The following is a 27,879-nucleotide window of genomic DNA, read 5'->3' as shown; positions in this document are numbered from 1 at the left end:
CTTGTTTCTAAATCTTCAGTTTCATTTTCTGTCTACCAAAGCTCACAACAATTGTAAAGCAGTTATTAACCGGTCCAAACTAGAGTTTGAACAGGCTAAGAGTAGAAAACTTGCTTCTTGCCCTAATGGCAGCCAAGCATTCTGGTCTCTTGCCAAAGCTATTGGCTGCAACTTTCGCCCATCTCTGCTCCCACCTCTATCAAAACCACGATAGGTGGGAGTATATGATGAGAGCCTTGTCGATCAATTCTGCCCTGGAAAGATTATGCAAGGCTCAAGGGGCAGAATTTTTTTTAGCCTGGTATATGCTTGTTAACAGGAGAGACTGCTTCTACAGGGATGGGATACACTTAAATAGAAAGGGTGCAAAAATATTTGCTGATGCTATTGAAGCAGTGTTAGGTGGGTCGGAAAACTGCTAGCTTGGGGGGGGGGATACAAGGACTAATAGATTAACAGTAGCTACTGGTAGAGGTGAAAGTGATTCTTGCACTGCTTCTATTGGAATGAGCAGAAGCCTGGAAAACAAGATGCAGAATATTTCAGAGACTGCTGGGAGTCACTGCGGTACAAGTAAACACATGGGTTGTGTTAGGGTAGCTAAGAAAAAAGAACAGGTACATGTATACTTGCGTGTACACCAATGCTAGGAGTTTCGTAAATAAATTTGAGGTATTGCTCAAAGCATCAAAGGCAGATATTGTTGGGATATCAAAGACGTGGTGTCACACAGATATAATGAATGCAGAACTGGAATTTGGTTAGTACAATGTGTACAGAAAGGATAGACAGGATAGGAAGGGAGGAGGGGTTATGCTATTAGTTAAGAAACACATAAAATCCAAGGAAGTGAAGCCAGTCGAAATCGCTGGACAGTGCAGTGTCGAGTCAGTTTGGTGTGACATAAGCATTGGGAGATCAAAATTGAGAGTAGGAGTGTGCTATAGGCCTAATGACTCTGATGAGTATAATAAGAAACTGTACAGGGAAATAGAGCGGGCCAGTAAATCAGAGTGTCTTATAATGGGGGATTTTAATTTCCCAGATATTGACTGGAATTTGTGGGTTGGTCACTCGCACACTAGCAAGGCTTTTGTGCATTTATTGGATGATTGTTTTCAACGTCAGCAAGTTCGGGAGGCAACTAGAGTGGGTAATACTCTTGATTTGATTATCAGTAGTGATTCTTCATGCATTAAGAATCCGCAGATAGAGGAACCACTAGGTGGCAGTAATCACAGTGTGCTGAAGTGGGTTTACTCAAAGAGGTAACTACCATCAGGGGTAAAGGGAAGGGTTATTGCTTTCGTAAAGGCGACTACAATGGTCTGAGACAGTATTTAAATTCTATACAGTGGACCAACTGATGATGTTACCAACAGCAAATTCAAAATGGGAAGCATTCAAAGAACTTATCTTGGAAGCTACTAGGCTTTACATACCACCTAAGAAATATTGTTCAAGGTTTAGGCCTAAATGGATGTCAGATGAACTAATGAGACATATGACAGAGAAGAAAATGCATGGGATACATATGCAGTAAGCTAGATAATCTTGTAATAACTGAGAGTTAAGTGGAGGAGAAATTATTGAAGATAAACACAAGAAAGGCACCTGGGGTGGATGGGATCTATCCAGTTATATTAAAGGAGGCAGCAGAGGAAGTAAGCAAACCCTTAGCCAAAATTATGAGAGCTTCTTTGGACTCAGGCGAGGTACCCATGAACAGGAGATGTGCAAATTTCACCCCAATTCACAAAGGAGGATCAAAGGCTGACACAAGTAATCTAGACCTGTTATTTTAACTTCTGTTCCAGGAAATTTAATGGAGGTACTGGTTAAAGAAGCACTGCAGGATCATCTAGACAAGAGTTCAGTTATACCTCGGACACAGCATGGTTTTGTTAAGGGAAAGTCTTGCCTGACCAATTTGATTGGATACTATGATGCAGTCACAAAAGAACTGGATGCAGGGAATAACTTTGATATTATATACTTGGATCTTCCAAAGGCTTTTGATACTGTTGCACATGGAAGACTGCTGCACAAATTAGAGCAGTGTGGCATTGGAGGCAAATTGCTGCTATGAATAAGGGGTGGTTGAGGGGGAGAAGACAGAGAGTGGTAATCAATGGACACTGCACATCACGGACTAATGTTATTAGTGGAGTCCCTCAGGGTTCAGTGTTGCGTCCATTATTGTTTTCTGTATTTATAAATGATATTGATGATGGTATATCAAGCTTAATGTCCAAGTTTGCAGACGATACAAAGGTTGGCAGGGTTGTTAAGGACACTACTGATGCTATGCTGCTGCAACAGGATCTGGAAAGGTTGAGCAGATGGGCTCAACCTTTGCAGAGGTGAGAGGTGGCAAATGAAGTTTAACATTGACAAATGTACATATGGGAAACAGCAACCCCAGAGCAACGTATCAACTCTGTGGTACTACACTGACAGTGGTATAGAATGAAAAGGACCTGGGGGTAATTGTGCAGGCAGATATGAAGTTCTCTGACAGTGCAGACGGGCTGCAAGAGTAGCTCATGGTGTCTTATCAATGGTATACAGGAATTTTTGTAGCAGGGATAAGGAGGTGATTATTCCCTTGTATAAGGCAATGGTCAGGCCACACCTTGAGTACTGTATACAGGTCTGGAGGCTTCATTTCAAGAAGGATGTAGAGCTGCTGGAACGAGTACAGAGAAGGGCAACAGGATTAGTGAATGGAACAAAGGGTTGCTCTTACGAAGAAAGGTTTAAGTTTTGCAAATTACAGTGTCTGGAGACTAGGCACCGTGCGAAGTGATCTGATAGAGGTGTATAAAGCCTTAAATGGTTTGAGCATGCTCAATGCTGATGGGATTCTGCCTTTTGCTCAGAATAATCACCTGAGAGGGCATAAATTCAAATTGAGGAAAGACAGATGTAGGATAGATGTGCAGAAATTTGCCTTTAGCCAGGGGGTAGTTGGTTGGTGGAACAGACTTCCATCCCTTGTTGTGGAAGTTGATAGCCTAAATAAATTTAAGGCTCAGCTGGACAGGTATTTCGAACGAACGGAGAGGTGAAGTGGAAGGTTTTTTTTTTTTTTTTTGGCTGATGCTGCATAAGCTTGCCTTCTTGCATCATATGCCTCTACTAATGCTAATCTGTTTTTAGTAATTTGTTATCCGGTTTTCTCTCTGATCGGTCACTGAGGGTGATGGTAGATGGCTCTCTGTCTTCTAACTTCTTCACTAATGCCTGTGTTCCCCCAAGGTTCAGTCCTTCCCCCCACTCTTTTCCTCTTGTATATTAATGATCTTCTTCCATTGACTGGAAATCCTATCCATAGTTTTGCCGATGATAGCACATTGCATTCCATTTTGAGAAACCTTGCCCTGCTCAATCAGCTTCAACTTCTCGAAAATCTGCTACTAATTCCTTAAATGCCGATCTTCAGGTAATTCTCCAGTGGGGCAAAGACAATTTAGTTGATTTCAACCCTTCTAAAACTCAGTCTTGTCTTATATCTCGCAAAAAGGATTCTTCTGCTCCTATGCTTATCTTTAGTGACACTCTGATTTCTAGGCAAAATGATATATCTCTTTTGGGGGTTACCCTGACTTCTAATCTCTTGGCACAAGCACATTACAAATATTGCTTCCTCTGCATCTAAAAAACTTGGTTTTCTCTTTTGCTCTCAGCGTTACTTTTCTTCCAAACAGCTGCTCACTCCGTATAAATCACAAATCCGCCCTGCCATGGAATATTGTTCCCACATCTGGGGTGGTGCCCCCAAAACTTCTCTCAGGCTTCTTGATTCCATTCAGAAGAGGGCAGTTAGGTTAATTAATGATTCATCTCTAACAGAGTCTCTCCACTCGCTGTCTCATAGACATACTGTTTCTGCTGCATGCCTCTTCTACAGATACTTCCGTTGGCACTGTTTTGAATTGGCTTTATGATTCCCGCTCTCTCTTTCGAAACATTCCGAACACGTGCAGCCACCAGCCAACATCCATTTACTGTCCAACTTCTAACTCACAGAACCAACTTTTCATCTTCCTCGTTTATTCATTCAACTGCCGTTTTCTGGAACAACCTTCCTTCGTACGTATTTCGTGAAAATTGCAGTCTACAGAAGTTCAAGTCCAATGTCAACAAATATCTTCTTTCGTCTTCTCAACCTCCAACCCAAGCATGGTACTAAGTACTATAGGTTCTAATACTTCTCGTGTTTGGGGTTTACATTAAAAAAAAAAACATTAAGGACCAATTATGAATAACAATCTGCATAATTCCTCCAATGGTCAACAAATCAAATTTACCCATGCAACCACCCTAAAAACTGTTAAATAAATGGTCAGAGATCTAAAGTTGTTGCTGACAAAATTTGCAAAAGCTCTGAAGAAAATAACATTGATACAATGGATACACAAGAACCGTATGTAGCAAAAATCCCTTCTAAAAATATGTACAAAATTATGGGCTTTTCACTCCTCTCTCGGATAATAAATGTCAACATAGCAGATCCTAAAACTTGTTTTTTTTTTTTTTTTTTTTTTTTTGATTTGGTAGTTGTTGGCGCATCGGCTTCTGTGGCCATATTGCACCTCCCAAGGTTTTTGCAGTACTTTGATCCAAGCCCGAGGCGGGAATCGAACCCGCGACCTTTGGGTTGCCGGGCAGGTACTTTACCCACTCGGCTAGCCCGGTCGGCCCTAAAACTTGTATAATCATACTTAACAAATCCTGCAATGTCACTGTTATCACAGGTATGTGCAATCAATTTGCTACATGCATACAAATTACCAATGCATCATTCTCGTTCTGTTCTCAATTTACTGTCCACCTTCTGATGATATTAATATACAATTAAATTATCTTGAAACATCTCTACATTTCCTTGGGCCTTCAAATTTTGTCATTACCACTGATGCAAAGGGACATCTACTAGAGGGGACTTCTTGATTGCTAACAACCTTGTTATCCGTAACAGCCTTCTACTTACAGCAGTTTTTCAGGAGAATCCAACATTGATCTCACTATAACTTCGGCAAATATGACTAATAATACTGCAAACTGGTTTGTTGATCCTGACTGGTGTTCCAGTAACTGTCATGGAATACTGTTCCAAATTAAATCAATCCAAAAAACTAAGCTTAATGATGATATATGTTCTTTTCCTATCCGGAATATTAAATGGGATAAGTTTGATTCTTCAATTCAAAAAGGCTTATTTGTTGGTTCTACTTGTCATTCAGAACAATTAGATGTTCGAGAAACCGTTAATTATATTCAGGAATTTATATCGAAAGCTTGCTATTTGTCAACTAAAAAGAAAAAAAATTACCCCAAAAACGTGTGTGGTGTAACAGACAATTAACAAATTTGAGAAAAGAAGTATATCAAACTAGGTGCCAATATTAAAGGTATAGAAAATGGCTTCCAGAAGATGTTGAATTTCTGAAGGTGGAGTACCAAAGACTTAAAAGAAATTTTGATAAAGCCATTGCAAATGCCAAAAGGGAGTCTTGGCAAAACCTTGTGAAAACTACAGGCAACTCTGATCTGTGGGGATTATTGTATAAGCTAGACAAAAATAAAATACACGCTCCTGATATTTATAACACTGTGGTAAATAATAGTACAGAAACTAAAAACTGGCCTAACACGATTAATATCATCTTAGACAGGATCTTTCCTCCAGACAACCCTACCCTAGATGATGATCTTCTAGGGTAGGGTTGTCTGGATTCTGTGTACAATCCCGAGGAGGCTACCCCTTCATTCTCACTGGAAGAATTACAAGCAGCCATTAAAAAGGTCAATGTTTCTAAATGTCCTGGCAGTGACTTCATTGAAAATATTTTCATCATCAGAGTTGTAAAAAAAATTTCCTAACAATATTCTGCAAATGTTTAATAAATGGCTCTAGGAGTGAATTTTCCCTGTACCTTAGAAAATAGTTTTGCTGCATATAATCCACAAACCTCAAAACCATCCTCTGACCCAAAAGTGTACAGACTGATCACATTACTTGTCAACATTGGAAAATTGCTTGAATGATTAATAGCTCTCAGAATCTAGAAACTGTTCTATGACAAACAGCTATTATCAAACAAAAAAGTACGGATTTTGTCCAGGACGCTCGTGTGAAGATGCTGTAGTGACTTAATTCAACATATCAAATCCTAAACAGCCAAATACAAGCTGGCTATTTTTATTGACTTCGACGGTGTGTTCAATTCCCTTTAGTGGAAGAGTGCTCTCGAATGACTAAGAACAGCAATCTGTAGCTCCGAACCCTTCTCTTTAGTTTGAAACTATTTCCAGGACAGACAAGCTCTAATAAAATCTAAACAGCAATGTATAACTAAAGCTGTTTACAGAGGGTACCCCCAGGGTTCCATTCTGGGACCTCTGATATGGAATCTGGGACATCTGATATGGAATATTAAATGAATGACTAATGAAAAATTTTTCAAACACACATATCTTAGCGTATGCAGACAATGTTACTATATTATCAGTGGAAGATCAAGAGCAATACTTGAATCCAACACCAAATCTCTTCTACAGGATCTTACAAACTGAACAAGTTAAATATTAATCCACTTAAAACTAAAATGCTTCTGCTAAAAGGTAAATTAGATCACAACAGACCCCCACAAGTAAAAATTAAGTCTTCAACTTACTTTAATAATAGACATAAAATCTTGGGATTAATATTGGATGAAAAATTAAATTTCAATGCCCATCTTTCTCATTTGGCAACTAAAGTTAAAAATTTCTCCAGAGCTCTCATGCATATTACTTGACAGGACTGGGGCCTTTCGGGGAAAACTAAGTCTTTATTACTCAGCAGCATTTATCCCTATTGTAACCTTCAGTGCTGGAGCCAGGTTTTACAGGTTACAGAATAAAACATTTTAAAAAAAAATTCTACACAAAGGAGCCTACTACTAGTCTTGGTGCGTGCCTGCTGTACAGCCTCACCAGCTTCTCTTCCTCTTCAAGTTCTTGCAGGATCTGTTCCACTAGATCGTCACGTAATTTACACAGCTTTGTGTTACAGACTAAAAAAAAAATTCCAACCAACTTCTTTGATATTATAATCAACTTGAATAACATACGGCAGACACGATGGGACACATTGCTGACCAGGCAGGTTACTAGAAAGTTTTTTTTCAGAGGCTACTTATCTAATTGATAAAGGAACAAGAAAATGGTTCTCTATATCCATGCAGATGTTATATCTCATCACTGGACACTGATCGCTAAATGATAAACTGTACACATTTGGACTTCATCACAATAACCTCTGCTCTTGCAGACAATGTGAAGACTGGTAGCATGTATTATATGATTGTGACATTTATGTGGACTTGAGAATTCCCTTTAAAAATTGTGTTACAGATTTTCGCCCTGGACTGGAACATTGCCGTGTGGAAAACAGAAATTTACTCCATCTTCCAGAACTTTTCTTCTCTTGTTTTTGAAAGACGCCAATCTACTGGACAATACCTACAGCTTCCCATCTGATTTTTTCCCCCACCTCTGCACTGTTTACATTATAAGCAGAGTTTAGTTTCAGTTCTAGTATTAAGTGTAAATATGCTCTGTTTATTGATGTAACCATATTAGTTTACCTTAATTGCTATTGAATGACTCGGTTTCTGACCTCATTTCGTTGCTCTATTTGGGTCACATAAACTTAAGAGGACCTTGGCTTTCCTTCCCCCCCTTTTTCCTCTCTCCTGGGTATGGATATTATGAAAGCTACAGATTTAAATGGCAGAGTTGAACAAATGTTCCTGGTGCTGTCAAACCTATGACTTAACACTCCTTTTTATAAAGGTTGTTCACATGAGACAAAGACAAAGACTTGGAATTAACAGCTCAGAGATGCACCTGGTTAAAAGTAAGAGACTTTTAACCTTTTAACAACTAAACTACAACTTAGTTGTAATACCACAAAATTCTTCACACAACAATTTTATTTTATTTTTTTATTTTTATTTATTTATTTTTTTTTCAACTAAGGCCATATTGCTCCGGGATATGCGGTGGTCATTCCCTGACCTTTCCACATCCTCCGCATTTGGTGGTCACAGGCTCGAACCCCGGTCTAATCAAGAAGCGTGTGCTACGCACTGCTGCTCCTGTCCACCTGGCTACGGAGGCGCAAACCATTTAGCCATAGTAACAGAAACCCTCATGTGAATATGGTAAGAGTAAAGCTATCTGTAGGGCTAGCAGTTATATTTTGCCGGGCAACGGTTCTTAAAAAATTTTATTTTATTGTACAAGTCATATTCGGCAAGTTTAGCATATTAAGCTATCGGTAACTTTAACTTTTTTTTTTTAAATTCAAAATTGACCTTCCAGCTATTTTATATGCTAGATTTGGCATATATTAATAAGGTGTGACTGGCATGTAACTTGCAAAAACAGATGGCTTGTGTTGTTACTGATAGCATATATTGAGAGGCACTAGCCCCAAATTGACGTGCCTTTCAATGTAAGCCTTGTGCAGTAACGGCATCATGATACTCTTGATTTGTTATTATGTTAATTTTGAATTAAGTATGGCTTCGCTAGTTATGGTGGATTTTTGGTTCCCCTTTTTAGGCCATGGTCACACACTAATATTAGGCTATATAGTTAAAAATATAAATATAGAAACATGGAGTTAAAAGCAGTGGTGGCTCACGTGACTCTGATGCTTGGGGGTGGTGCACAAATATTAGAAGTCTATAAATTGTAGTGGTCAGGAATGTCAGGAAAAATAAGATATATATATAAAATACTACTGAAATTATGTATAAAAATTAATACAAATGCCAGTTGGCAAAACTGTAGAGTGAAGAGAAGGGGTAACAAGACAAACTGTAGCCGAAAGCCCTCAAATAATTTAGAATATAATTTAAACCCAATTATTCATATTTATTTTATTTTCTCATTTATCTTTTTTAATGTCATTACTCACACACACACACACACACACACACACACACACACACACACACACACACACACACACACACACACACACACACACACTATATATATAAAAAACCATACATTAATATATAAATTAGAATGAGAATTAAAAATAAAAAAATGCCAGCAGTATGGCAAGACAAGAGTGAAAATAGTCTAAATTAAACTTAAGAATCAAACCAAACAGGGAAAGAAGAGAGAGATAACAAGAGTAAAAATATTGCAGCAGTAAATCTCTAAAATAATTTAGAACAGCTAATTATAAGAATAATAAATAATAATTAATAATTCATTAAATTTTGAAAGCCAATTGAAATAGAAATTTAATGGCATCCCCTCTGACGGGCACCAGGTCCAAATTTATGTTAAATATCACCAACAGAGATCTAGACCACTATAGTAAAATAAAACAAAAATAAACCAAAAATAGACTGACTATTACGCCCCATCTCAATAGAGGACCACAAGGCCAATAATGGTCAGGGAATTGCTGCATTTCGATGGAAAGATCAGTCCACCACCCGATCCCCAGATTGAACCGCCAATGCAGAGGACTTGAATAGCGGTGGTCCTGATGCAGCGAAAATTTAAAATAGAACAGATACGAGTACTCCAGTGCAAAGCCACACTACTGACAAAAGTAATCTTAACCAGTTTATATAGATGAAAAATGAACTATGCACGGCAGCACAGGCGCAGCATTAGCAATTTGCCCACTGTCATGTGATATACTTATACATATATTTGAAAAATAAAATAAAATAATTTTATTTTTATCATGAAAGATTCAGTTTCCAACTATTTTAAACGTTATTCAAATATATGTATAAGTATATCACATGACAGTAGTGGGCGAATTGCTAATGCTGCACCTGCGCTGCCATGTATAGTTCATTTTTCGTCTATATAAACTGGTTAAGATTACTTTTGTCAGTAGCATGGCTTTGCACTGGAGTGCTCGTATCTTTTCTATTTTTAATTTTTGCTGCATCAGGACCACTGCTATTCAAGTCGTCTGCATTGGTGGTTCGATCTGGGGATCGAGTGGCAGACTCATCTTTCAATCGACTCGCCTTTGCAGCAATTTGTCAAGCGATCAAAATGCAGCGATTCCCTGACCATTATTGGCCTTGTGGTCCTCTGTTGAGATGGGGCATAATGGTCAGTCTATTTTTGGTTTATTTTTGTTTTATTTTACTGTAGTGGTCTAGATCTCTGTTGGTGATATTTCACATAAATTTGGACCTCGTGCCCGTCAGAGAGGGTGCCGTCAAATTTCTATTTTAATTGACTTTCAAAATTTAATGAATTATTAATTATTATCCTTATAATTAGATGTTCTAAAGTATTTTAGAGATTTTCTGCTGCAATATTTTTACTCTTGTTACCCCTCTCTTTCCTCCCTGTTTGGTTTGATTCCTAAGTTTAATTTAGACTATTTTCGCTCTTGTCCTGCCATACTGCTGGCATTATTTTATTTTTAACTCTCATTCTAATTTATTGGTATGGTTATATTTCAAGCATAATGTAGAGGAATATGCCTTTTGCTGCCTCTGATGTTTGCTGTACCTTTTTATTTTATTTTTATCATGAAAAATTCAGTTTCCAACTATTTTAAACATTATTCAAATATATATATAAATATATATATAAAATAAAGACTTTAACTATGGAGTTAAAAGCAGTGGCGGATCGTGACTCTGATGGTTGGAAGTGCTGCATCTTAAAGTAACATTAAATTTCCTTGGTTATAAGACATGTAGACATACACAGTAAGAATAATAATAAGCAAGTTAAAAATACTAGAAAACATTAACTAGGCATTTACCATTAACAGACTTGAACTTTTATTTAAAAACAAAATCCATTCTTCGGTTTTTATTTGTTTAAAATAGATTAACTTTTTCATTCAAGTTTTGTGCACTGTTGACCAAGCTTTTCTCTATTGAAAGCATTGCTTGAGCATTTAGCCTTTCCTGATTCACAGTGCTCCTTAAAAATGTTTTTATTCTTTTTAACGTCGAATGGCAGCGTTTGGGCTCTGAAGCAGTCATTGGAATGGTAAAAAGAACTTTTATGAGTTTTGTAAGTTCACCAAGAACTTCAGCTAGATTATTTTCTGAGATAAATTTCATAAAGTCAGTTAATTTGCAATAATTTTGTAGATCATGTCTGCTATAGAAAACTTGTAATTCCATAAGAAGTTTTTCTCTTTCACTCATGGGATATGCCTCAGTAGTCTTCCATGGGCATTTTCATATGCAAAATAACAAAGTTCTCCTTGAACTTTGTTATTTTTCTCCTTAAACAATTTAGTTTTGAATTTTGAACTTTGTTCTCCTTAAACAATTTAGCAGTAATTAATTGCTTTGTAAAAGAATATCTCTCACCTATGTCAACACTTATATAGTCGCATACTTCCTTCGCTTCAATCATGAATGTTTTTTAAGGATTTTCACAGTGCATTTAATTCCTGATTTTTAGAATGGCATTCTTAAAGTTTCCTATATATTCATGTATTTTAATTGCCTCAATTTCTCGAGATTGCATTTCATTATAAATAACTTCCATGTGAGGTATTATCTGATGGAAAAGTTCTAACTAGAACTCGAATTTTTCATTACTCAAGATGTGCAAAATTCCAGTTGCTTCTGAAATTATCTTATCTGTGTTTGCTGTTGCTTGTAATTCCTCCATGCACTTTTTTAAGGATTCAAAATTTTCATAAACGCTGTTCATGGTGCATATATTGAAATTTCGTCTTGTAGGGGAATGTCGGGCAACACACCTGTCCATATGCTTTCTGAGAACAGAGAGACGCTGTGGTGACCTCGAGAAAAATGTTGGTATCGACATAAGGTTCAAAAAGAATATTCTTGAATCTCGGGTACTACTTCCTGCATTTCTCATCATTAGATTCAGTTGGTGTGCATAGCAGTGAATAAAATGTGCATTTTTGTACACTTATTTTATTTTAGCCTGAACTCCCCTTTTCTTGCCTTTCATCACACTTGAAAACCATCAAATGTCTGAGCAACCAGTTTTTGAGTATTTCCTTCGATGATTATGTCTAACTGATCTAGAATGCACTTTGATATTCCATCTGCCGTTTGGTTTTCTGGAATGAAAAAAAACCCCAAAAAACGCTCAAAAATGTCTCCATTCAGTTCATATCTCAGAACAATTACCATTTATATATGTTCTAAAACATCTGTTGTGTCATCAGCCATGACAGCTACAAATGAAGCTTCTTTAATTTCTCTTTTTATTCCATCCAAGCATATTTGCAGAAAACAGCCAAGAATATCATTCTGAATAGTTTTTGAAATGCCTTTAAATGCTGCATTACTTTCTAAATGGCTCTTTAAATTGGAATCTAATGTACAGGCGAAATTTATTAATCTTCTGAATACTCCTGGATTTTTAGAATCGTCTTTTTCGTCATGCCCATGTAAAGGAATTTCAAACTGTCCACAAAATTTAATGCAGTCTATTATTTTAGACAATACCTCACGATTCTTGGTAACTTTTCTGTTACGTTTGCAGATTGAAAGACTGTAGGCCTCACTAAGCTGTTCTTTAATATTTATGCTTCCTAAAAGCAATAGTGAAATCACATTATCAATATGTTTCTTCAAACTCTCATGTTTCAGAGTTTTTTCTTTCATTCTGTGTATGTTTGTAAAGTCACTTTTTGTCCACGTTAAGTCACCTCCAAACAGTAAACATGGAAAACAAAACAATGCATTTTTAACTTCACAACCACAAAGCCAACTTTGCCTCTGGTACCATTCAGTTTTAAAACTGTGAATATATTACTTATTCCCCGCTGAGAAATTTGAATCTTTGGTGTGGTCAGCCTTCACTTTTAATCGAATTTTTTTCTTAGAGAGAGAGAGAGAGAGAGAATTGTGAAAAGTTGCTGAAGTTTATTCACTGTTTACTTGATTTACTTCACAGGGAAGCATGGAGCCCATGATCGAATCAAATTTCACAAAATCGTGTGTCGTAGAAATAATGTTTTACTTATACATCACCTCATAATATAACTTCAACTTACCAAGTTCAAGCTCAATTCACAGTTAAGCTGTAATCACGTAATTACACTGTTGAATGTTGAGTATTGACTTAACACTGATATTATTTAGTTACTTAATGGGAATTCGGGCGAATAACAAAAATACACCGATATTGTGGATACACACCCATCATGGTCAACGATGAAATCTGCACTGTATGCTTTACAGTGACTGATTTGTTTCACCTATAAAAAATGTATATTGGCAAGTTGCCAATATGCCTGTTGCTAATGGCAACCAACTACCAGATATTCACTGGAATGCAAAATGTGTCATTGCATGGCACACAGTGAGGCCTATGGTTAATTAAACTTCAAAGTTGGAAATGATTTCATTTTTTTATTCGTTTATTATTGAAATGATTACTGGAAATAGAGGATATGCATACTATATGTGGGTCCTGTTAATAAAAATATTCATTACATTGCATTGTTCTTCAAAATTCATATAACTTCATTCACTGTATATCTAGATTTAAATAGTTGGGGGTGCTGCAATGTCGCAGTACCTATGGACGAGCTGCCCCTGGTTAAAAGTGATAAAAAAACAGTGAAGGGTTCAAAGTTTATCACCTCCTTAGTCAACAGCCACAGCATATCCTTAAATAATACCAGCAGAATCTTGGATCTCAGTACATGTTACTAAAAGAGTATGGAAATTATCCTCTACATGTGCATGAGACTAGAAATGACCCAGGAGTGTGCCAGGCATAACTTTTCATCCCATCCAAGGATCACAATCTCTATCTCACTCTCCTATCTCTATTAATGGTGTTAAATTCCAAAGAACACCTTAAGCTCTTGAGTCATTTCAGGTGCCAATACCTATGCGAATAATTGACAATAATTGCATCATATGGAGAAATCCTCCTAGAAGTGCTCAGTCACAGTAGATTTTCTATAATCAGGAACTCTATTGCTTTTATATGTTTCCCCATGTGATCTTTAAACCTACATACTGGTTTCTCTATATAACATTCCTCACAATCCAGACATTTGATTTTGTATAGAGTTCCACTTGTACCCTCAATAAGTATAGGGTCTTTTATCCTCGACAAAACTGTGTGCAGCCTCTGCCCTGGCAACTGCACAGAGAATATCTGACAGGTCTGTAATATCCTCAAGATCTGTTCTGTTAAGCTTGGATAGTAAGGAACATATGAGGTTGCAAGTGGTGTGAATGCCTCTCACTCTCTCTCTCTCTCTGCCTTTGTATTTAAAAAGAGACTTGCATTTAAAAATTCAAATTTTTAAATGCAAGTCTCATTTAAACATTCAAATTTTTAAATGAGCCAGATGAAATCTTTTGTATTGCAGAGAACCTCAAACAAAAGGTTTGAGGTTCTCTGCGATATCGATATTTATTTCGCCAGGGCCCAGAGAAGATTGTTGTCGGCTATTGGAAATTGACTGATGAAAAGAGAAAGTCAACACCGTTCAAATATTTCTGCAACAGTCATTTCTTCGTTGTGTATTTTATGTCAGAGGTTCCCAAACTTTCTCGGTTCATGAAGCCCTTAGTGTCTCAGTAATTTTTTCATGTCATACCCAGACCAAAAGAAATACCTAACAGTTCCGTTTAGTAGTTAGGTCCAAACAACTAAGAAATGTTGAAACTGTGAACTTCCTGAAGTTAGTAGTTTGCTTGGTGTCCGACAGATGTAGAGTATCGATGTGTTTCCCTTGAAAATTTAAAATATTCTGTGGCGCACAGTTTGGGAACTGCCGTTTTATGCAATAAACATTTAATTATTCCATAATTATTTTTATTATCTTTTACATTGTATACAGTTAAAAAGTTATTTAAAAGGTATTTTTAAAATTCTTTATGGACATTCCAGAAGGTCAAGGACCAATTATAATTTTTCCTATTGATTAACGTGTTTCTGTTTTGCGCGATGCACTCACGGGATGAATTAATCGAGGCCAGCCTGTACTTGTAATAAAAAAAATTTTTTTATTACAAATTTTTTTGTAAAACCACCCCTGCAGTAATAAAAAAATTTTTTTTATTACTGCAGGGGTGGTTTTATTCTTACCTTTTCTTTCAAAAGTGAGTAATGAGATGAATCTAGACATTCTCTCGCGCACACACACTAAAACATTCCTTTCTGTGGCACATATTTTCTACAGATATTTCCATGCACATCTTTTATTCCAAATGGCATCTACAATTCAACCATTTCTTCTAAACTTGTTGAACATATATCAAGTAGCTACTGCTCATTATTTTACTCAATTCCAAATACATTGAATTCTTTTTTATTACTCTTCTTTTCATCCATTTTTTTGAACAACCCTCTTCCATGTCCTGTAAATTACAACCTACAGATATTCAAGTTCAATGTTAATAAGTTTCTTCCATCTCTCACTCATCCTCAGTACTATACTACTATTTGTTTAACAAAGATCAGCTAGACACAGTGCTTTGCAAGTATTCCTGTATATGTATGGATATAGCAGGCATGTGTATTTTTACCCGGAACTTCTGTTCCAGGAAAAATAATGGAGTCACTGGTTAAAGATGCATTGCAGGATCATCTAGACAAGACTGCAGCAATAATTCAGACACAGCATGCTTTTGTTAAGGGAAAGTCTTGTCTGACAAATCTGATAGGATATTATGATGTGGTTACAAAGGAACTGGATGCAAAAAATAATTTTGATATCATATATTTGGATTTCAGGAAAGCTTTTGACATTGTTGCGCATGGAAGACTATTGTACAAATTGGAGCAGAATGGTATTAAGAGTAAGTTGCTACAATGGATAAAAGGATGGTTGAGTGGGAGAAGACAGAGGGTGGTAATCAATGGGTGCTGCTCTTCGTGGACTAATGTTATTAGTGGAGTCCCACAGGGTTTGGTGTTGGGTCCACTGTTGTTTTGTATATTTATCAATGATATTGATGAAGATATATCAGGCTTAGTGTCGAAGTTTGCAGATGATACAAAGGTTGGCAGTGTTATTAATGACAGTAATGGCAGTGTGGTACTGCAACAGGATCTAGAAAATTTGGGCAGATGGGCTAAGAAGTGGCAACTGAAGTTTAACCTTGACAAATGCAAAGTACTGCATATGGGTAGAAGTAACCCCAGAAAAACGTACCAACTGTGTGGTACTACACTTAAGGTGGTAGAAAATGAAAAAGACCTGGGAGTAATTGTGCAGTCAGATATGAAGTTTTCTGAGCAATGCAGACAGGCTGCCAGGGCAGGTCATGGGATTTTTTCAATGATATATAGGAATTTTGCTAGCAGGGAAAAGGAGGTGATGGTCAGGCCATGCCTTGAGTTGTGTACAGGTCTGGAGGTCTCATTTTAGGAAGGATGTAGATTTGCTTGAGCATGTACAGAGAAGGGCAACAAGATGGTGAGGGGAATGAAGGGATCCTCTTACCAAGAAAGGCTTAAGTTCTGCAAATTGCAGTGGCTGGAGACTAGGCACCTGTGCCGTGATCTGATTGAGGTGTAGAAGGCCTTGAATGGATTGAGCATGTTGAATTCTGATGGGATCCTTCCACTTGTTCAGATTACAAAACTAAGGGGGCATAAATTCAAATTAAGAAAAAACAGATGTAGAATAGATGTGTGGTTTGCCTTTAGCCAGCGGGTGGTTAATTGCTGGAACAAACTTCCATCTGTCGTGGAAGTTGATAGGTTAAATAAATTTAAGGAGAAACTGGACAGGCATTTGGAGGGAATGGTGTGATTTTTTTTTTTTTTTTGACTAATGCTGCATAAGCTCATACACTTCCTTTCTTGCATCACATGCCACTACTACTACTACTCTCCCGACATTCATCATATAAATATAAAATCAAAAGCAAAAAATAAACAAAAAATAATCTGACATATTGGGGAAAAGGAGATCAAATTATACAACACACTTATGGTTATGGGCTAGTTTAAGATGTGGTTACAATGATTAAAATCACATAAAAGATCAAATTTATGACATTAAAAATTATGAGATCCTCTAAAAAAAAATAAAATCATTATTGAACTTGAATTAACTTACAGAACCAATTATATGGGCTCCCAAAATCCTATCAGTAACTTTGTCACCAATGATTTTAATTAGACCATCAGTATCAGCATTTGTTTTTGCACGACTATTTGCTGCTAGGGGAAATTTTCCGATTTTGTATTCAACTCCCTGTTTAAATAAAAAGTAAAGAATACAGAATTTCAGATAATTTATTCTAAAAGAAAATTAAACAATACTTCACTAACTCAAAGGAAAATATCTAAAGCAGTTTACTGAAATAGTTGATTTGTCATCTATGGATCTGTACTCCTAGCTCACAAAGGTTCAGTAGTGGGACCACTGTTCTTTCTGACATTGTTAAATAATTTCAACAAATTGATAGAGGGCATGCTGTCAAAATTTACAGATGATGTCAGGTATGGAAAGTAGTTAATGATCAGTGCTAGGCAGCACTGATTAGCGCCAATAAGCACATCTTCAGAATGACTTAGTTAGACTTCAGGGACAGTCAGAGAAGTGGCAGCTATGCTTTAATGTTGTCGTTGTTATTATTGGTGTTTAGCAACATCAGTGACTTTGACTACATTATTCCATTGAACATGAACATGTACAAGTGCATGTTCAAATGCCAATATGTATGTTGTGCAGGTTTAAAAATCTCGAATAGCAGACCAGGAGAAATATCTGCTCCCTCTGTTTGAGAGCTGCTAAATATATCGCTGACTGAAGAACCCTTTATAACTTCCTTCAATAATCAATAGGACTTGAACCCAGATATTTTCAAATGAGTGACAAGTAGCAGACCATCATGCTGTCATGGAGTACATCTTTTAATGCAACAAAATGCAAGGCCTACACTTGGAGAATAACTTCAAACTTAAATGCTTGGTGAGGTTGAATTAAAAAAAAAGTTGATGAATAAAGGGTTAATAATATGGGCAGACATGAAGTTCTCCAAGCAGTGTAGATAGTTGGCAAGGGCAGGAGTCATATGTTGGCTGATGGTATTTGCTTGTAGGGATAGGGAGATTATAATCCCACTGCACAAGGCAATAGAAACACCACACTTGGAATACACTGCCCAAGTATGAAAGCTGCACATAAAAAAGCCATAGGGTTTCTTGGAAGGGTGTACAAAGACAGACAATGCATCTGGTAAGATTAGCAACAGGGTGTCCAGTACAATTCAAATCAATACAATTGGCCCTGGATCATTTTTAAATGGATAGGTCCCATCCATCCTAGGTACATTTTTTAGATTTAGCTTCAAAATTTTCTCTTCCACATTCCTCTTAGTATTGCAAAATCATTTAGCTCTCTGTTAGAATTTTATACACTTGTGGCATCCTCATCCCTGAAAAATCTCCCGTGTGAATATATACATTCAAAAATATTCATGTCAACAGCCTGAGCAGGATCACCAATGGTTACATAAATCATACCTAGTGGACCAATGTGATTCATCTCCTTCATTCTAGTGTTTACATAAACAAGAAAGACTTTGCTTTTAGATGTGAAAATATCTATGGCAGCACTAGAGTAAAATTGATTGGTAACGAAATTTCCTTACAGTAACGGAAATGACGCAACTGATTGGTAAAGAAATTTTTTCAGAAATGATGCAATTGACATTACTTCCTATTAGGTGGCTGTTAGATTTTAAATGACGTCACTTCCTAAATTATGCTAACTCAGTCACTAATGTTGATTTGGCAGAGAAAGCAGAGGTAGTAATATTACACAAGAATAAAAGCTTTGAAGCCACTGAAGAAGCCTCTCATGTCGAAAAGGAACAAGTTAAAAAACATGGAGAACGAAAATAATGCAGCCTTTAATAAAATCTGCTTCTCAAGATTTTGATCAATGTCAACTTTCTAAGTAATATAAGTAAATATCGATAAAACTGTTTAAAAATTTAAACAGTTTTGATTCAAGAATGCAACAATAAAACAATCACTTCAAGCTTCAAAGCTTCCCATGTTGACAAAAAAAACGAGTTCAAAAACATAGAGAATGAAAGAAAAAAAAAAAAAAAAAAATGCAGAGTTTAATAAAATCTGCTTCTCAGGATTTTGATCAACATCAACCTTCTACACTGAAGAAATTTTTTGCAAATCTGGACTAATATTAAATATTTCTAGATCTGTATCAACTACTAATCATGGAACTATAATTGATGCTGTGTTTCAGAGACATTTACACACTTTACAATCTCAAGTGCACATAGCATATTTTAGCTATTACAAATCCATTGTAAGTAAATTACCTATTGAACATGTATTGCAACCTCAAATTCATGAAACTGTCAAAAAAAAAAAAAAAAAAAAAAAAGCTTTAAAATGTAAACATGTTCTGATTCTTTTCATACTAAACCCCTTTAACCCCATCCAAGGCAAGGATGTTTTCACATAACATAAAACAACTTCCGTGCATACAGAATACACATGCTGTTTTTTTTTTTTTTTTTTGCATTCTTTGCCAAAGACTTCTCATAATCTGCCTTAGCTTGCCTAACCTCCTTTGTGACTTGATTGCAATCTAGTTTATACCTACCACAGGCTACTGTATCAACTGATAATTTACATGCATTCCATGCATTTTACTTCTCTGCCACTAATCTCATTAGTAAAAGCTTTTAAGCCACTGAAGAAGTCTCTCGTGTCGAAAAGGAATAAGTTCAAAAACACGGAGAACGAAAATAATGCAGACTTTAATAAAATCTGACATCCTAAGCTTTGTATAATATCTGTAAGTTGACATAAAAAAACCTAGTAATGTCTACAAAATTACTTCTCACAAATTTGTCAATATCTAGAAAGTTAAAATCCTCCATTATAAGACATTTTGATTTATTGGCCCATTCTATTTGTCTGTAGAGTTGTTTGCCTATTCCCATTGAAGGTTGTTTTCAATAGGTATTTTCCATTCAGTATCTGCCATTCATACTGCTTTCATATTTGCTGCAGTTACATAATCAAGCAAATGCTGCTAGAATTTGTTTATATAAACTGAATGTTCTGAAATGCACATACATGCATTTTCTTCATACAGTGATACTGTTTGTAATTTGAAGATGATGGAAATAATCACTACCACACAGGTCACTTAGCACTATCAAGGAAAGGAAGCATGTGGAAACATTGACAGCAGGAATTTGAGAAATGCATGCAAATATCTTCCAGTGTTAAGCAGGGTAAGATTTTCTTGATTAAGTAGTGATTCAATGATCTGCCCTCTTCAGTCAATATGTGAAAATCCCCAAAATGGGTGCTATTCACTCAAGTCACCTGAAAAAAAAAAAAAAAAAAAAAAAAAAAATGAAGTTGGATTCAATGGATTCATAATTCACTGAATTATGAATCCTTTGAATTCTTGGTATGATTTGGAGAAAGAGATGTGGAAATAACTTTAAGAGCAGTTTCAAACATGTTTTAATAGCAACTGTTTACAAGAAGGCTAAAGAGGAATCAGTCTAGATGAATTCTTGTGTGTACTAGAATTTCTATATTTCCGTGTCTGGAGGAAGAGAAAGCATTTCTGCTTCTTTGATATAATGTGTAGCTCTTGACTTTTGGAGTTACCCGAGGAGTCATATTGGTCTCTTGGAAATAAATGGTTGAAGGAACACATCTGAAGATCAGATTACGGATATCAGTATTGCTACATAACCACTGGCAATTCCACTGTGTGATATTACACACTTTTGTTTTCAAGAAGGAAGATGACTATCTGCTTTTATTGAGTGGCCTGCTTGTGAAAATCAAGTTTTCTTATAAAAAGGAACATTGGATGCTATCTTTCCTTCATGGAAATCAAGCGCCACTCCACCTTGATTGGTGATAGTCTGTGCCCATGTTGGCTTTGTGTGAGTGTCTTATTCCAACATCTGACTTATGTGATTTTTCTAATAACTTGATGAACTGGAAGGATCTCAGATGGCACCGTAATTGGTGTGCTATTGATTTAGAACTAGATGTAGACTGGCAGATGAGTGATGGATTGAGGGCACTGATTAAGCTCATTTTGCTAAACAAAACAGGGCTGTATTGAAAAAAAAAAAAAAAAAAAGTCTCCAAAGACCTACCTATCCAGGAAAGAAAAGATCATGCCTAGCATAAGAATCACTAAGGCCAGATTAAATTTACCATTAGATGCTAATGCTACTTGGTGATATTAAATTAAAACCCATGCTAGATTGACATTTTCAGACTGCCAGAGAGCTCAAGGGGATTGTAAAGACTACCCTTCCAGCAACATGGAAGTTTAATTCAAAGGCATGGATTGAAGGGAAAGGGACTGAAAAGTGGTTGTGGCAATTTTGTGACCAGTATGGGAAAGACATTGCTTGATAAAAAAAAAAAATCTGGTATTTAAAGCATGGCTGATTCTGGACAACCAGCTAGGGCATGCCATATTTCTGGATGATTCCATTGCAACATTAAAATGGTACTCCCTGCCTCAACACTACTGCAATGTTTTAGCACATGGAAGGGAATAACTGCATCATTTAAAGCCTATTGTTTCAGGTGAATGTTTTCATAGCCATCAGAAAAACTGAGAATGAAGGAAATCCAAACTTTTGGAGGGTGTCAACATTTTTTCCACAATCAAGAACATCAGTGAAGCGTGAAATGAGGTTCAAGGAATAAAACTTCAACGGTCAGTGGTATAACTTGTCTCAACTTTGTGCTTGATTCCCAAGGTTTCCCAGCGACACCTGGAGAGGTGACTATAGCTGTTGTCAAGACAGGTAAGGATATTAAGTTGGAAATAACATCTAAGGATGTCAGTGAATTGAAAACCTGTAGTTGGAAGAGCAGAAAGCTGGTGCTGAAGATTTCTGAACTGTTTACAGACATTTCTCTCCTCGAAAAACACTTAAAAACTGTTTAAGTGAAGCTTTCCAAAATTTAGAAGCTGTCATGGTACTTCAGAGAAGTGCGACCAAAACATTACATTGTTTAGTGGAATTGCATTGTTACTACATAGTTGAATTTCAAGATAAACCACAAGTTTTGTACATTAGGCATTACTATTATAAACTCTCATGTTGCGAAATACTTCATGAGTTGTCTTTCACTTATACTTTGTATAAGTAACACTTTCCTATTAGAGAAGTCTACTATAATTTATTCAAAGTAGAATAACTTTGAATAAACAGTATTTATTCTTTGAAGTTTAATCAAAGTACTCTCAAAGTCTACTTGGAATAATTATTTGGCTTCTCATTGGTGGACGGATAGGTACCCGAAAGTATAAGAGCTAAAGATCCTGTTGTGACTTATTTACACAATAAGAGATGTCAAGAGGTGTTCCTTTTCTTAGACTAATGAAATTTTATGGCAGAAAGCCTCAAACTATGTGAAATTTAAATTTACATAGCTTATGTAAATTACAAGACATGTTTCCTCACCTACTGTCCTGATATGGAATTTAGTAACAATAACCTTCTTTACTTTTCTTTAAGAAATCTGCACTAAAAGTCTGTTTATATCAAAGGCCCATTTTTCTACAATTTAAAACCAAAATACACTACTTTATTGAGCATAGATGATTTGAATTCTATTCTGTTCTTTTTCTCTTTCGTTTTACCAACATAAGATGGAAACACATTTACATTCTGGTTTAACAGATCTAAATCTAAACTTAGACAATACAATTGTTTCCGGTGACAACTTCCAACCAATATTCTATTGCATTAATTAGATTATACAGTGGAACTTCTCTATTACGAACTTCTATCTAACAAATTTCTCTATATTACAAATTTTTTTGTTTCAAGGTACAATGTTTTGCACCTTGAAATGAAATTACATGTAAAATTAATCCCATATAGCAAAGTGCTAGTCTCTCTATAACGAATTTTTAAAAAAATTAGCAAAAGCATTTTTAAATATTTTAAACTATTTACTGCTAAATAGTTGCTCACATATAAGTCTCCTTCCCTCCAGAATTGTCCATTAGCATCTGGAATTACCCATCCTTTTAGTGAATATTTGTGGCGATTGACACCTGTAGGAGGTCGTTATTTCATTTTAAAGGTTTGTTATAGGAAACAAACCAAATGGGTTTTCTTAAATGTGGTCATAAATTTTGCAATAAATAGTGCAGATCTGAAAATTGATGTTGGCTAAGTAATAAGGGGAAAAAGAAATTCACTGCAGTGGCAATACATAGAATTCTGCTTTGGTAATCAGTTTTTAGTACCGCATACTGAGCAACATTAGCTTCTCACTTCAATTGTGTCATGTGGCCTTCCTGTCAATTATTATATGATGGTTTTATACATCCACTCTCGTTTAACTTGTCTCTGAGTAGATGGATTTTCATGAAATTTTATATTTTGCTCTTTTAGGCTTTAAGAACAATGTCATCAGACCAACAGAAACCATTGAATTACTGTATTATTTCTTTTTTTTTTTTATAAAGATCACATAGGCTATCCATATACACTGTTTTTTTTCCCCTGAAAGGTAATAACACACAGCATACATTAACAATAATTTTCTTTCATGTATATATTAAAGCAGAATAAAAGGAATTCACAAAGTTGCATATTTCTTCAAAGTGACTGACAGGAAAGGTTGTGATACTACTGAATTAACAAGCAAATGTCACTGAGTTGGTAGTACTAACAATTCACCACAAACTAGTGCAGTGAAGTTTGTGGTGGCTACATGGTGAATGTACTGGCAATGAGCTACAGACTGTTACAGCTGAGTTCACTTCACAAATAACCATTTCACAAATGGTTATTTGTGAAGAGGAAACAATGTTGAAGAGAAAGTGTTTAAGTATAAATGATAAAATCAAGATTCTTCACAAAATTGACCAGGGTTTTAAGAAAAAAGATATTGCTGAGAAATACAGCATACCTGCAAGCAGTAACTGCGATTTTAAAAAATCGAGAATCAATTTTAAATGCAATTGAAAAAGGAGGACCAGACAAGAAGCAAATTAAGTTGTGTGCAAATGAAGATGTCAATAAAGCTGTTCTAAAGTGTGTGCAAATGATACATGAAAAGAATATGCCAATATCAGGTCCAATAATTAAGCAACAAGTTCTGAAATTTGTGCAATCTCTTGGGCATACAGAATTTATACTTCACAGACATACTTCACAAATAACCATTTCCACGGAACTGTGGAAATGGTTATTTGTGAAGAAAGTGCTGATTAAGTGAAGAAGATTGAAACAGTTGGAGGAACAACACCTTAAAGAAGATTTTGGAAGAATATGAACCTAAGGACATTTTTAATGCTGACAAAACGGGTTTATTCTTTAAATGTTTACCTAATAGAACACTTGCTTTTAAGAATGATAAATGTTTTTGCAGGAAAGCAAAGAAAGAAAGAATCACTATGCCAGTTAGGGCCAATATGACAGGAAGTGAAAAATGAAGACTTTTTAGTCATTGGAAAATCAAAAAACCCAAGGTGTTTTAGAGGTGCAAAATCATTGGAAGTTGACTATTCCTTTAATAAAAAAGCATGGATGACAAGTGATATTTTTGAAGAATGGATATTAAAACTAGACATTCGTATGACTAAAGAAAAATTGTGTCAATTATTGAAAACTGTCTGGCACATCCTGCCAGTATTTTTGCAAAACATAAGTGTGAAGTTGTTTTTTTAATTTAAAATTTAAAATTTTTACTATTAAAAGAGAAGATTAACAAACATTAATCTTCTCTTTAGACAGCAGTACCTCCTACAGTCATTATACCATTTATAAACAAAAAATTGTCAAATTATTGTTTTGAGCATCGTAATTTGAAAAAACTTTCACATGTTTCCCAATCAGGGAACATTTACAGAAACTTGGAAGTTGCAATAAACCTTAGAGATTGCATCTTTAACTGGCAAAAGTTTGGACAAAAGATGTGAGTGAATACACTATTTAAAATTGCTTTTCGAAAATGGAATTTGCATTGACTACAGAAGTCGAACAATATGAAATGTTTTCACAACTGAAGAACTTTTGGACATTATCAGAATAATGTCCAAAATCTCATGTGATACTGTTGAATTAACAAATGAATGTCACTGAGTAGGCAGTACTAACAATTCACCATATAGCTAGTGCAGCAAAGTTTGTGGTGGCTAGACAGTGAATATATTGATGGTGAGCTACAGGCTGTTGCAGCTGAGTAATTTTTACTGTCTCAGAAACAATGTTGAAGAGAAAGTGTTTAAGTATAAATGATAAAATCAAGATTCTTCATGGAAACATCAAAAATCACATAACACTGGATGGTTATGTTAATGCAGATGAAGATTTGGCTACAACAGAACATCCAAATGAAGATGAAGTACTACTGAACAGTGTTAGATGTGACCATGAAGAAATCAATGATGATGTTGAAGACGCATCAGAACAAACCATAGAAAAGCTAACATGTTTTTATTGCTCTGAATAAATGTGAGGTTTTCTTTGAGAACAGACATACCAATTTTTTAAATTTTTAATACTTACCCACGGAAGTTGCATAAACATATAATTTAAATAAGTATGTTTTTGAAATAAAATATATTAAAAATAAATGTACATTTATTTTTGTTTTTATTTTCTAATTAGGTGACAATTTCCAATAAAAAATATATTCTCTGTATAACAAAATTTCTCTATAATGAATTATCTTGCTGGATTTATCAAATTTTTTTATAGGGAATTTTGAACTTAAATGTATGAAGGTAACAAACATTTATTTTTTAAACAAAAAATTGTCAAATTGTTTTGAGCATCATAATTTGAAAAAACTTTCACATGTTTCCCAATAAGGGAACATTTACAGACCATTTGCCTAAGGTTTGTGTATAAGACAACATCATTGCCCAATATTAAAACAAAATCCAAACCATATTGTAGATCTGCATATGCTGTCTTCTGCACTAAAGATGAGCAGTCACTAATGACAGCATTAAGTGCCTACTGATATATTTGGTATGTCCATATTTGCAAAATAAAATACATTCAAAAAGCATGTACCACAGTTTCTGACATGTTTGAAAAACATGTACCACAAGCTTGACTAAAGTCTAAAAGAAAATTAAGCTTCTTGTACAACCAGTAAAGGCAGACAATTTTCAAACACATTCAGCAAAAAACTGAAAAAAAAAAAAAAAAAAAGTCTGGAAGTATGAGTGCTTATTGTACAGTTTCTGTTCATTGTTCCATGATTATTAATAGCATCCTTCCTCTTGCTTTGACAACACATGAGGCGGCATAAATTTAAATTGAGGAGGGATGGTTTCAGGACAAATGTGCAGAAATTTGCTTTCAGCAGTCATCAGGTAGTTGATTGTTGGAACAAACTTCAATCTGGTGCTGTTGAAGCAAGTAGTTTGAATAAATTTAAAGAGAAACTAGACAAATTATTGGAAGGGGGGTTTGGACATGTTTTTTTTTTTTGGATCATTTGCCACTACTAATACTATTAACCAGCCTAAGATTATAATTGAAATCTACTTACTTGTGATTTCAATGCCTCTTCAGTTTTCCCAACCCATGCTACTTCAGGATGTGTATATATAACAGAGGGTACACAGTTATAGTCAATGTGTACAGGACCACCTGCTATGCCCTCTACACAAACAATACCTGCAAATTAATAAAACAATAAAGTCTTAAATGAAAAACTATAAAAACCACTTATGTTAAATTGTTTATATAGCTAGACTAGCTATAGGTTAATTAGCTACCCAGAATAAAACAGATGTTTAGAGCAAAGGAACATGCTTCTTTTATCTATAATAATCAGGCAATTTATATAATAACAGACATTTATAAGGGCAGAATACATATTGCTAAAGTGAGTAATACAATAAATAGAAAATAATAATAATAGTTAGGTTAAAATTTTTCAACTGTAAAAAGGTAGTAATCTGTCATTAGGAGAGTAATAAACTGTATCAAATAGCAAACAACAAAGGCTTGACAATAACTTCTTTTAAGAATACAGTTATTTTTTTTTTTTTTTTTACCAAATTTTAAAATACCCTTATTATAAAATATGATCTTGAAGCAAAATATCATTTTATCTATTCTGATTGTGGTGGGATTGCTAAACATTTCTCAGTTTGCAAAGTGTAGAAATGATAATTGAAAAGACAGACGTGTTTATTGAGATTAGATGCATTTCTATAGATTGTAATTTTCAGGAAATATATATGAAGGAAGGAGAATAGAAGTAGAAGGATAAATGAGGAAGAGGAAAAGTTGGTTCTGTGAATTTGCAATTAAACAGCAAATAGATGCAGCTTAGTTGCGGCACACATTCAGTCTAGTTTGGAAGAGAGTGGAGGAAATTACAGATGCTAATTTGGAAGAATGGTGCCCATGGAAGTACTAATAGTAAAGGCATGTAGCAGAAACTAAACATTACCAGTTCAAAGAGTGAAGAGATGGGTCATTAATTAACCTTCCTCACGATGAATTTTAAATATATATATATATAAAAAAATAGATTAGTCAAAATCTAAATGTTATTATTATTATTATGTGCCCCCCCTACATAAGCTTATTAAAATCCAATGAACCACATGACTACTCTTGCTGCTGCGCAGACACTAGGCTTGTCTAGTGAAAATTAGTGCAGTTACGTTGTGGAGAGCATAGTGTATGTGTCGAATTCTTATTTAGCTTACTTAATATTAATTAAGCTAAATAAGAATATAAATAATATAAATAACTGGACAATACTTATATGTTAATTTAATACCTTTGATTTAAAGTAGAATGGGGTAAAATGATTTTAAGCCAGAAGAGATCAAAAAAGAGGAGATTCTCAATTAGTAAATATATGACAAGGAATATCAGA

At 35.3% G+C, this 27,879-nt stretch overlaps 1 protein-coding gene across 1 annotated transcript in view; it reads right to left on the bottom strand.

Moving 5' to 3' along the window:
* Positions 1-27,879, bottom strand: part of LOC150080682 (dihydrolipoyl dehydrogenase, mitochondrial) — a 222,593-nt gene that overhangs the window by 17,386 nt on the left and 177,328 nt on the right. Inside the window, exons 11-12 of the mRNA XM_090381792.1 lie at positions 26,533-26,660; positions 17,090-17,227 (exon numbers count right to left, since the gene is read on the bottom strand). Of these exons, the coding sequence (XP_090237918.1) occupies positions 17,090-17,227; positions 26,533-26,660 (266 nt within the window). The remainder of the gene's footprint in view (positions 1-17,089; positions 17,228-26,532; positions 26,661-27,879) is intronic.

Source organism: Mastigoproctus giganteus, chromosome 9, assembly GCF_048544385.1.
Source record: "Mastigoproctus giganteus isolate SK-2022 chromosome 9, ASM4854438v1, whole genome shotgun sequence".
Taxonomy (NCBI): domain Eukaryota; kingdom Metazoa; phylum Arthropoda; class Arachnida; order Uropygi; family Thelyphonidae; genus Mastigoproctus; species Mastigoproctus giganteus.
The sequence above is the reverse complement of the archived record's forward strand: the minus strand, read 5'-3'. Positions and strand labels throughout refer to the sequence as shown.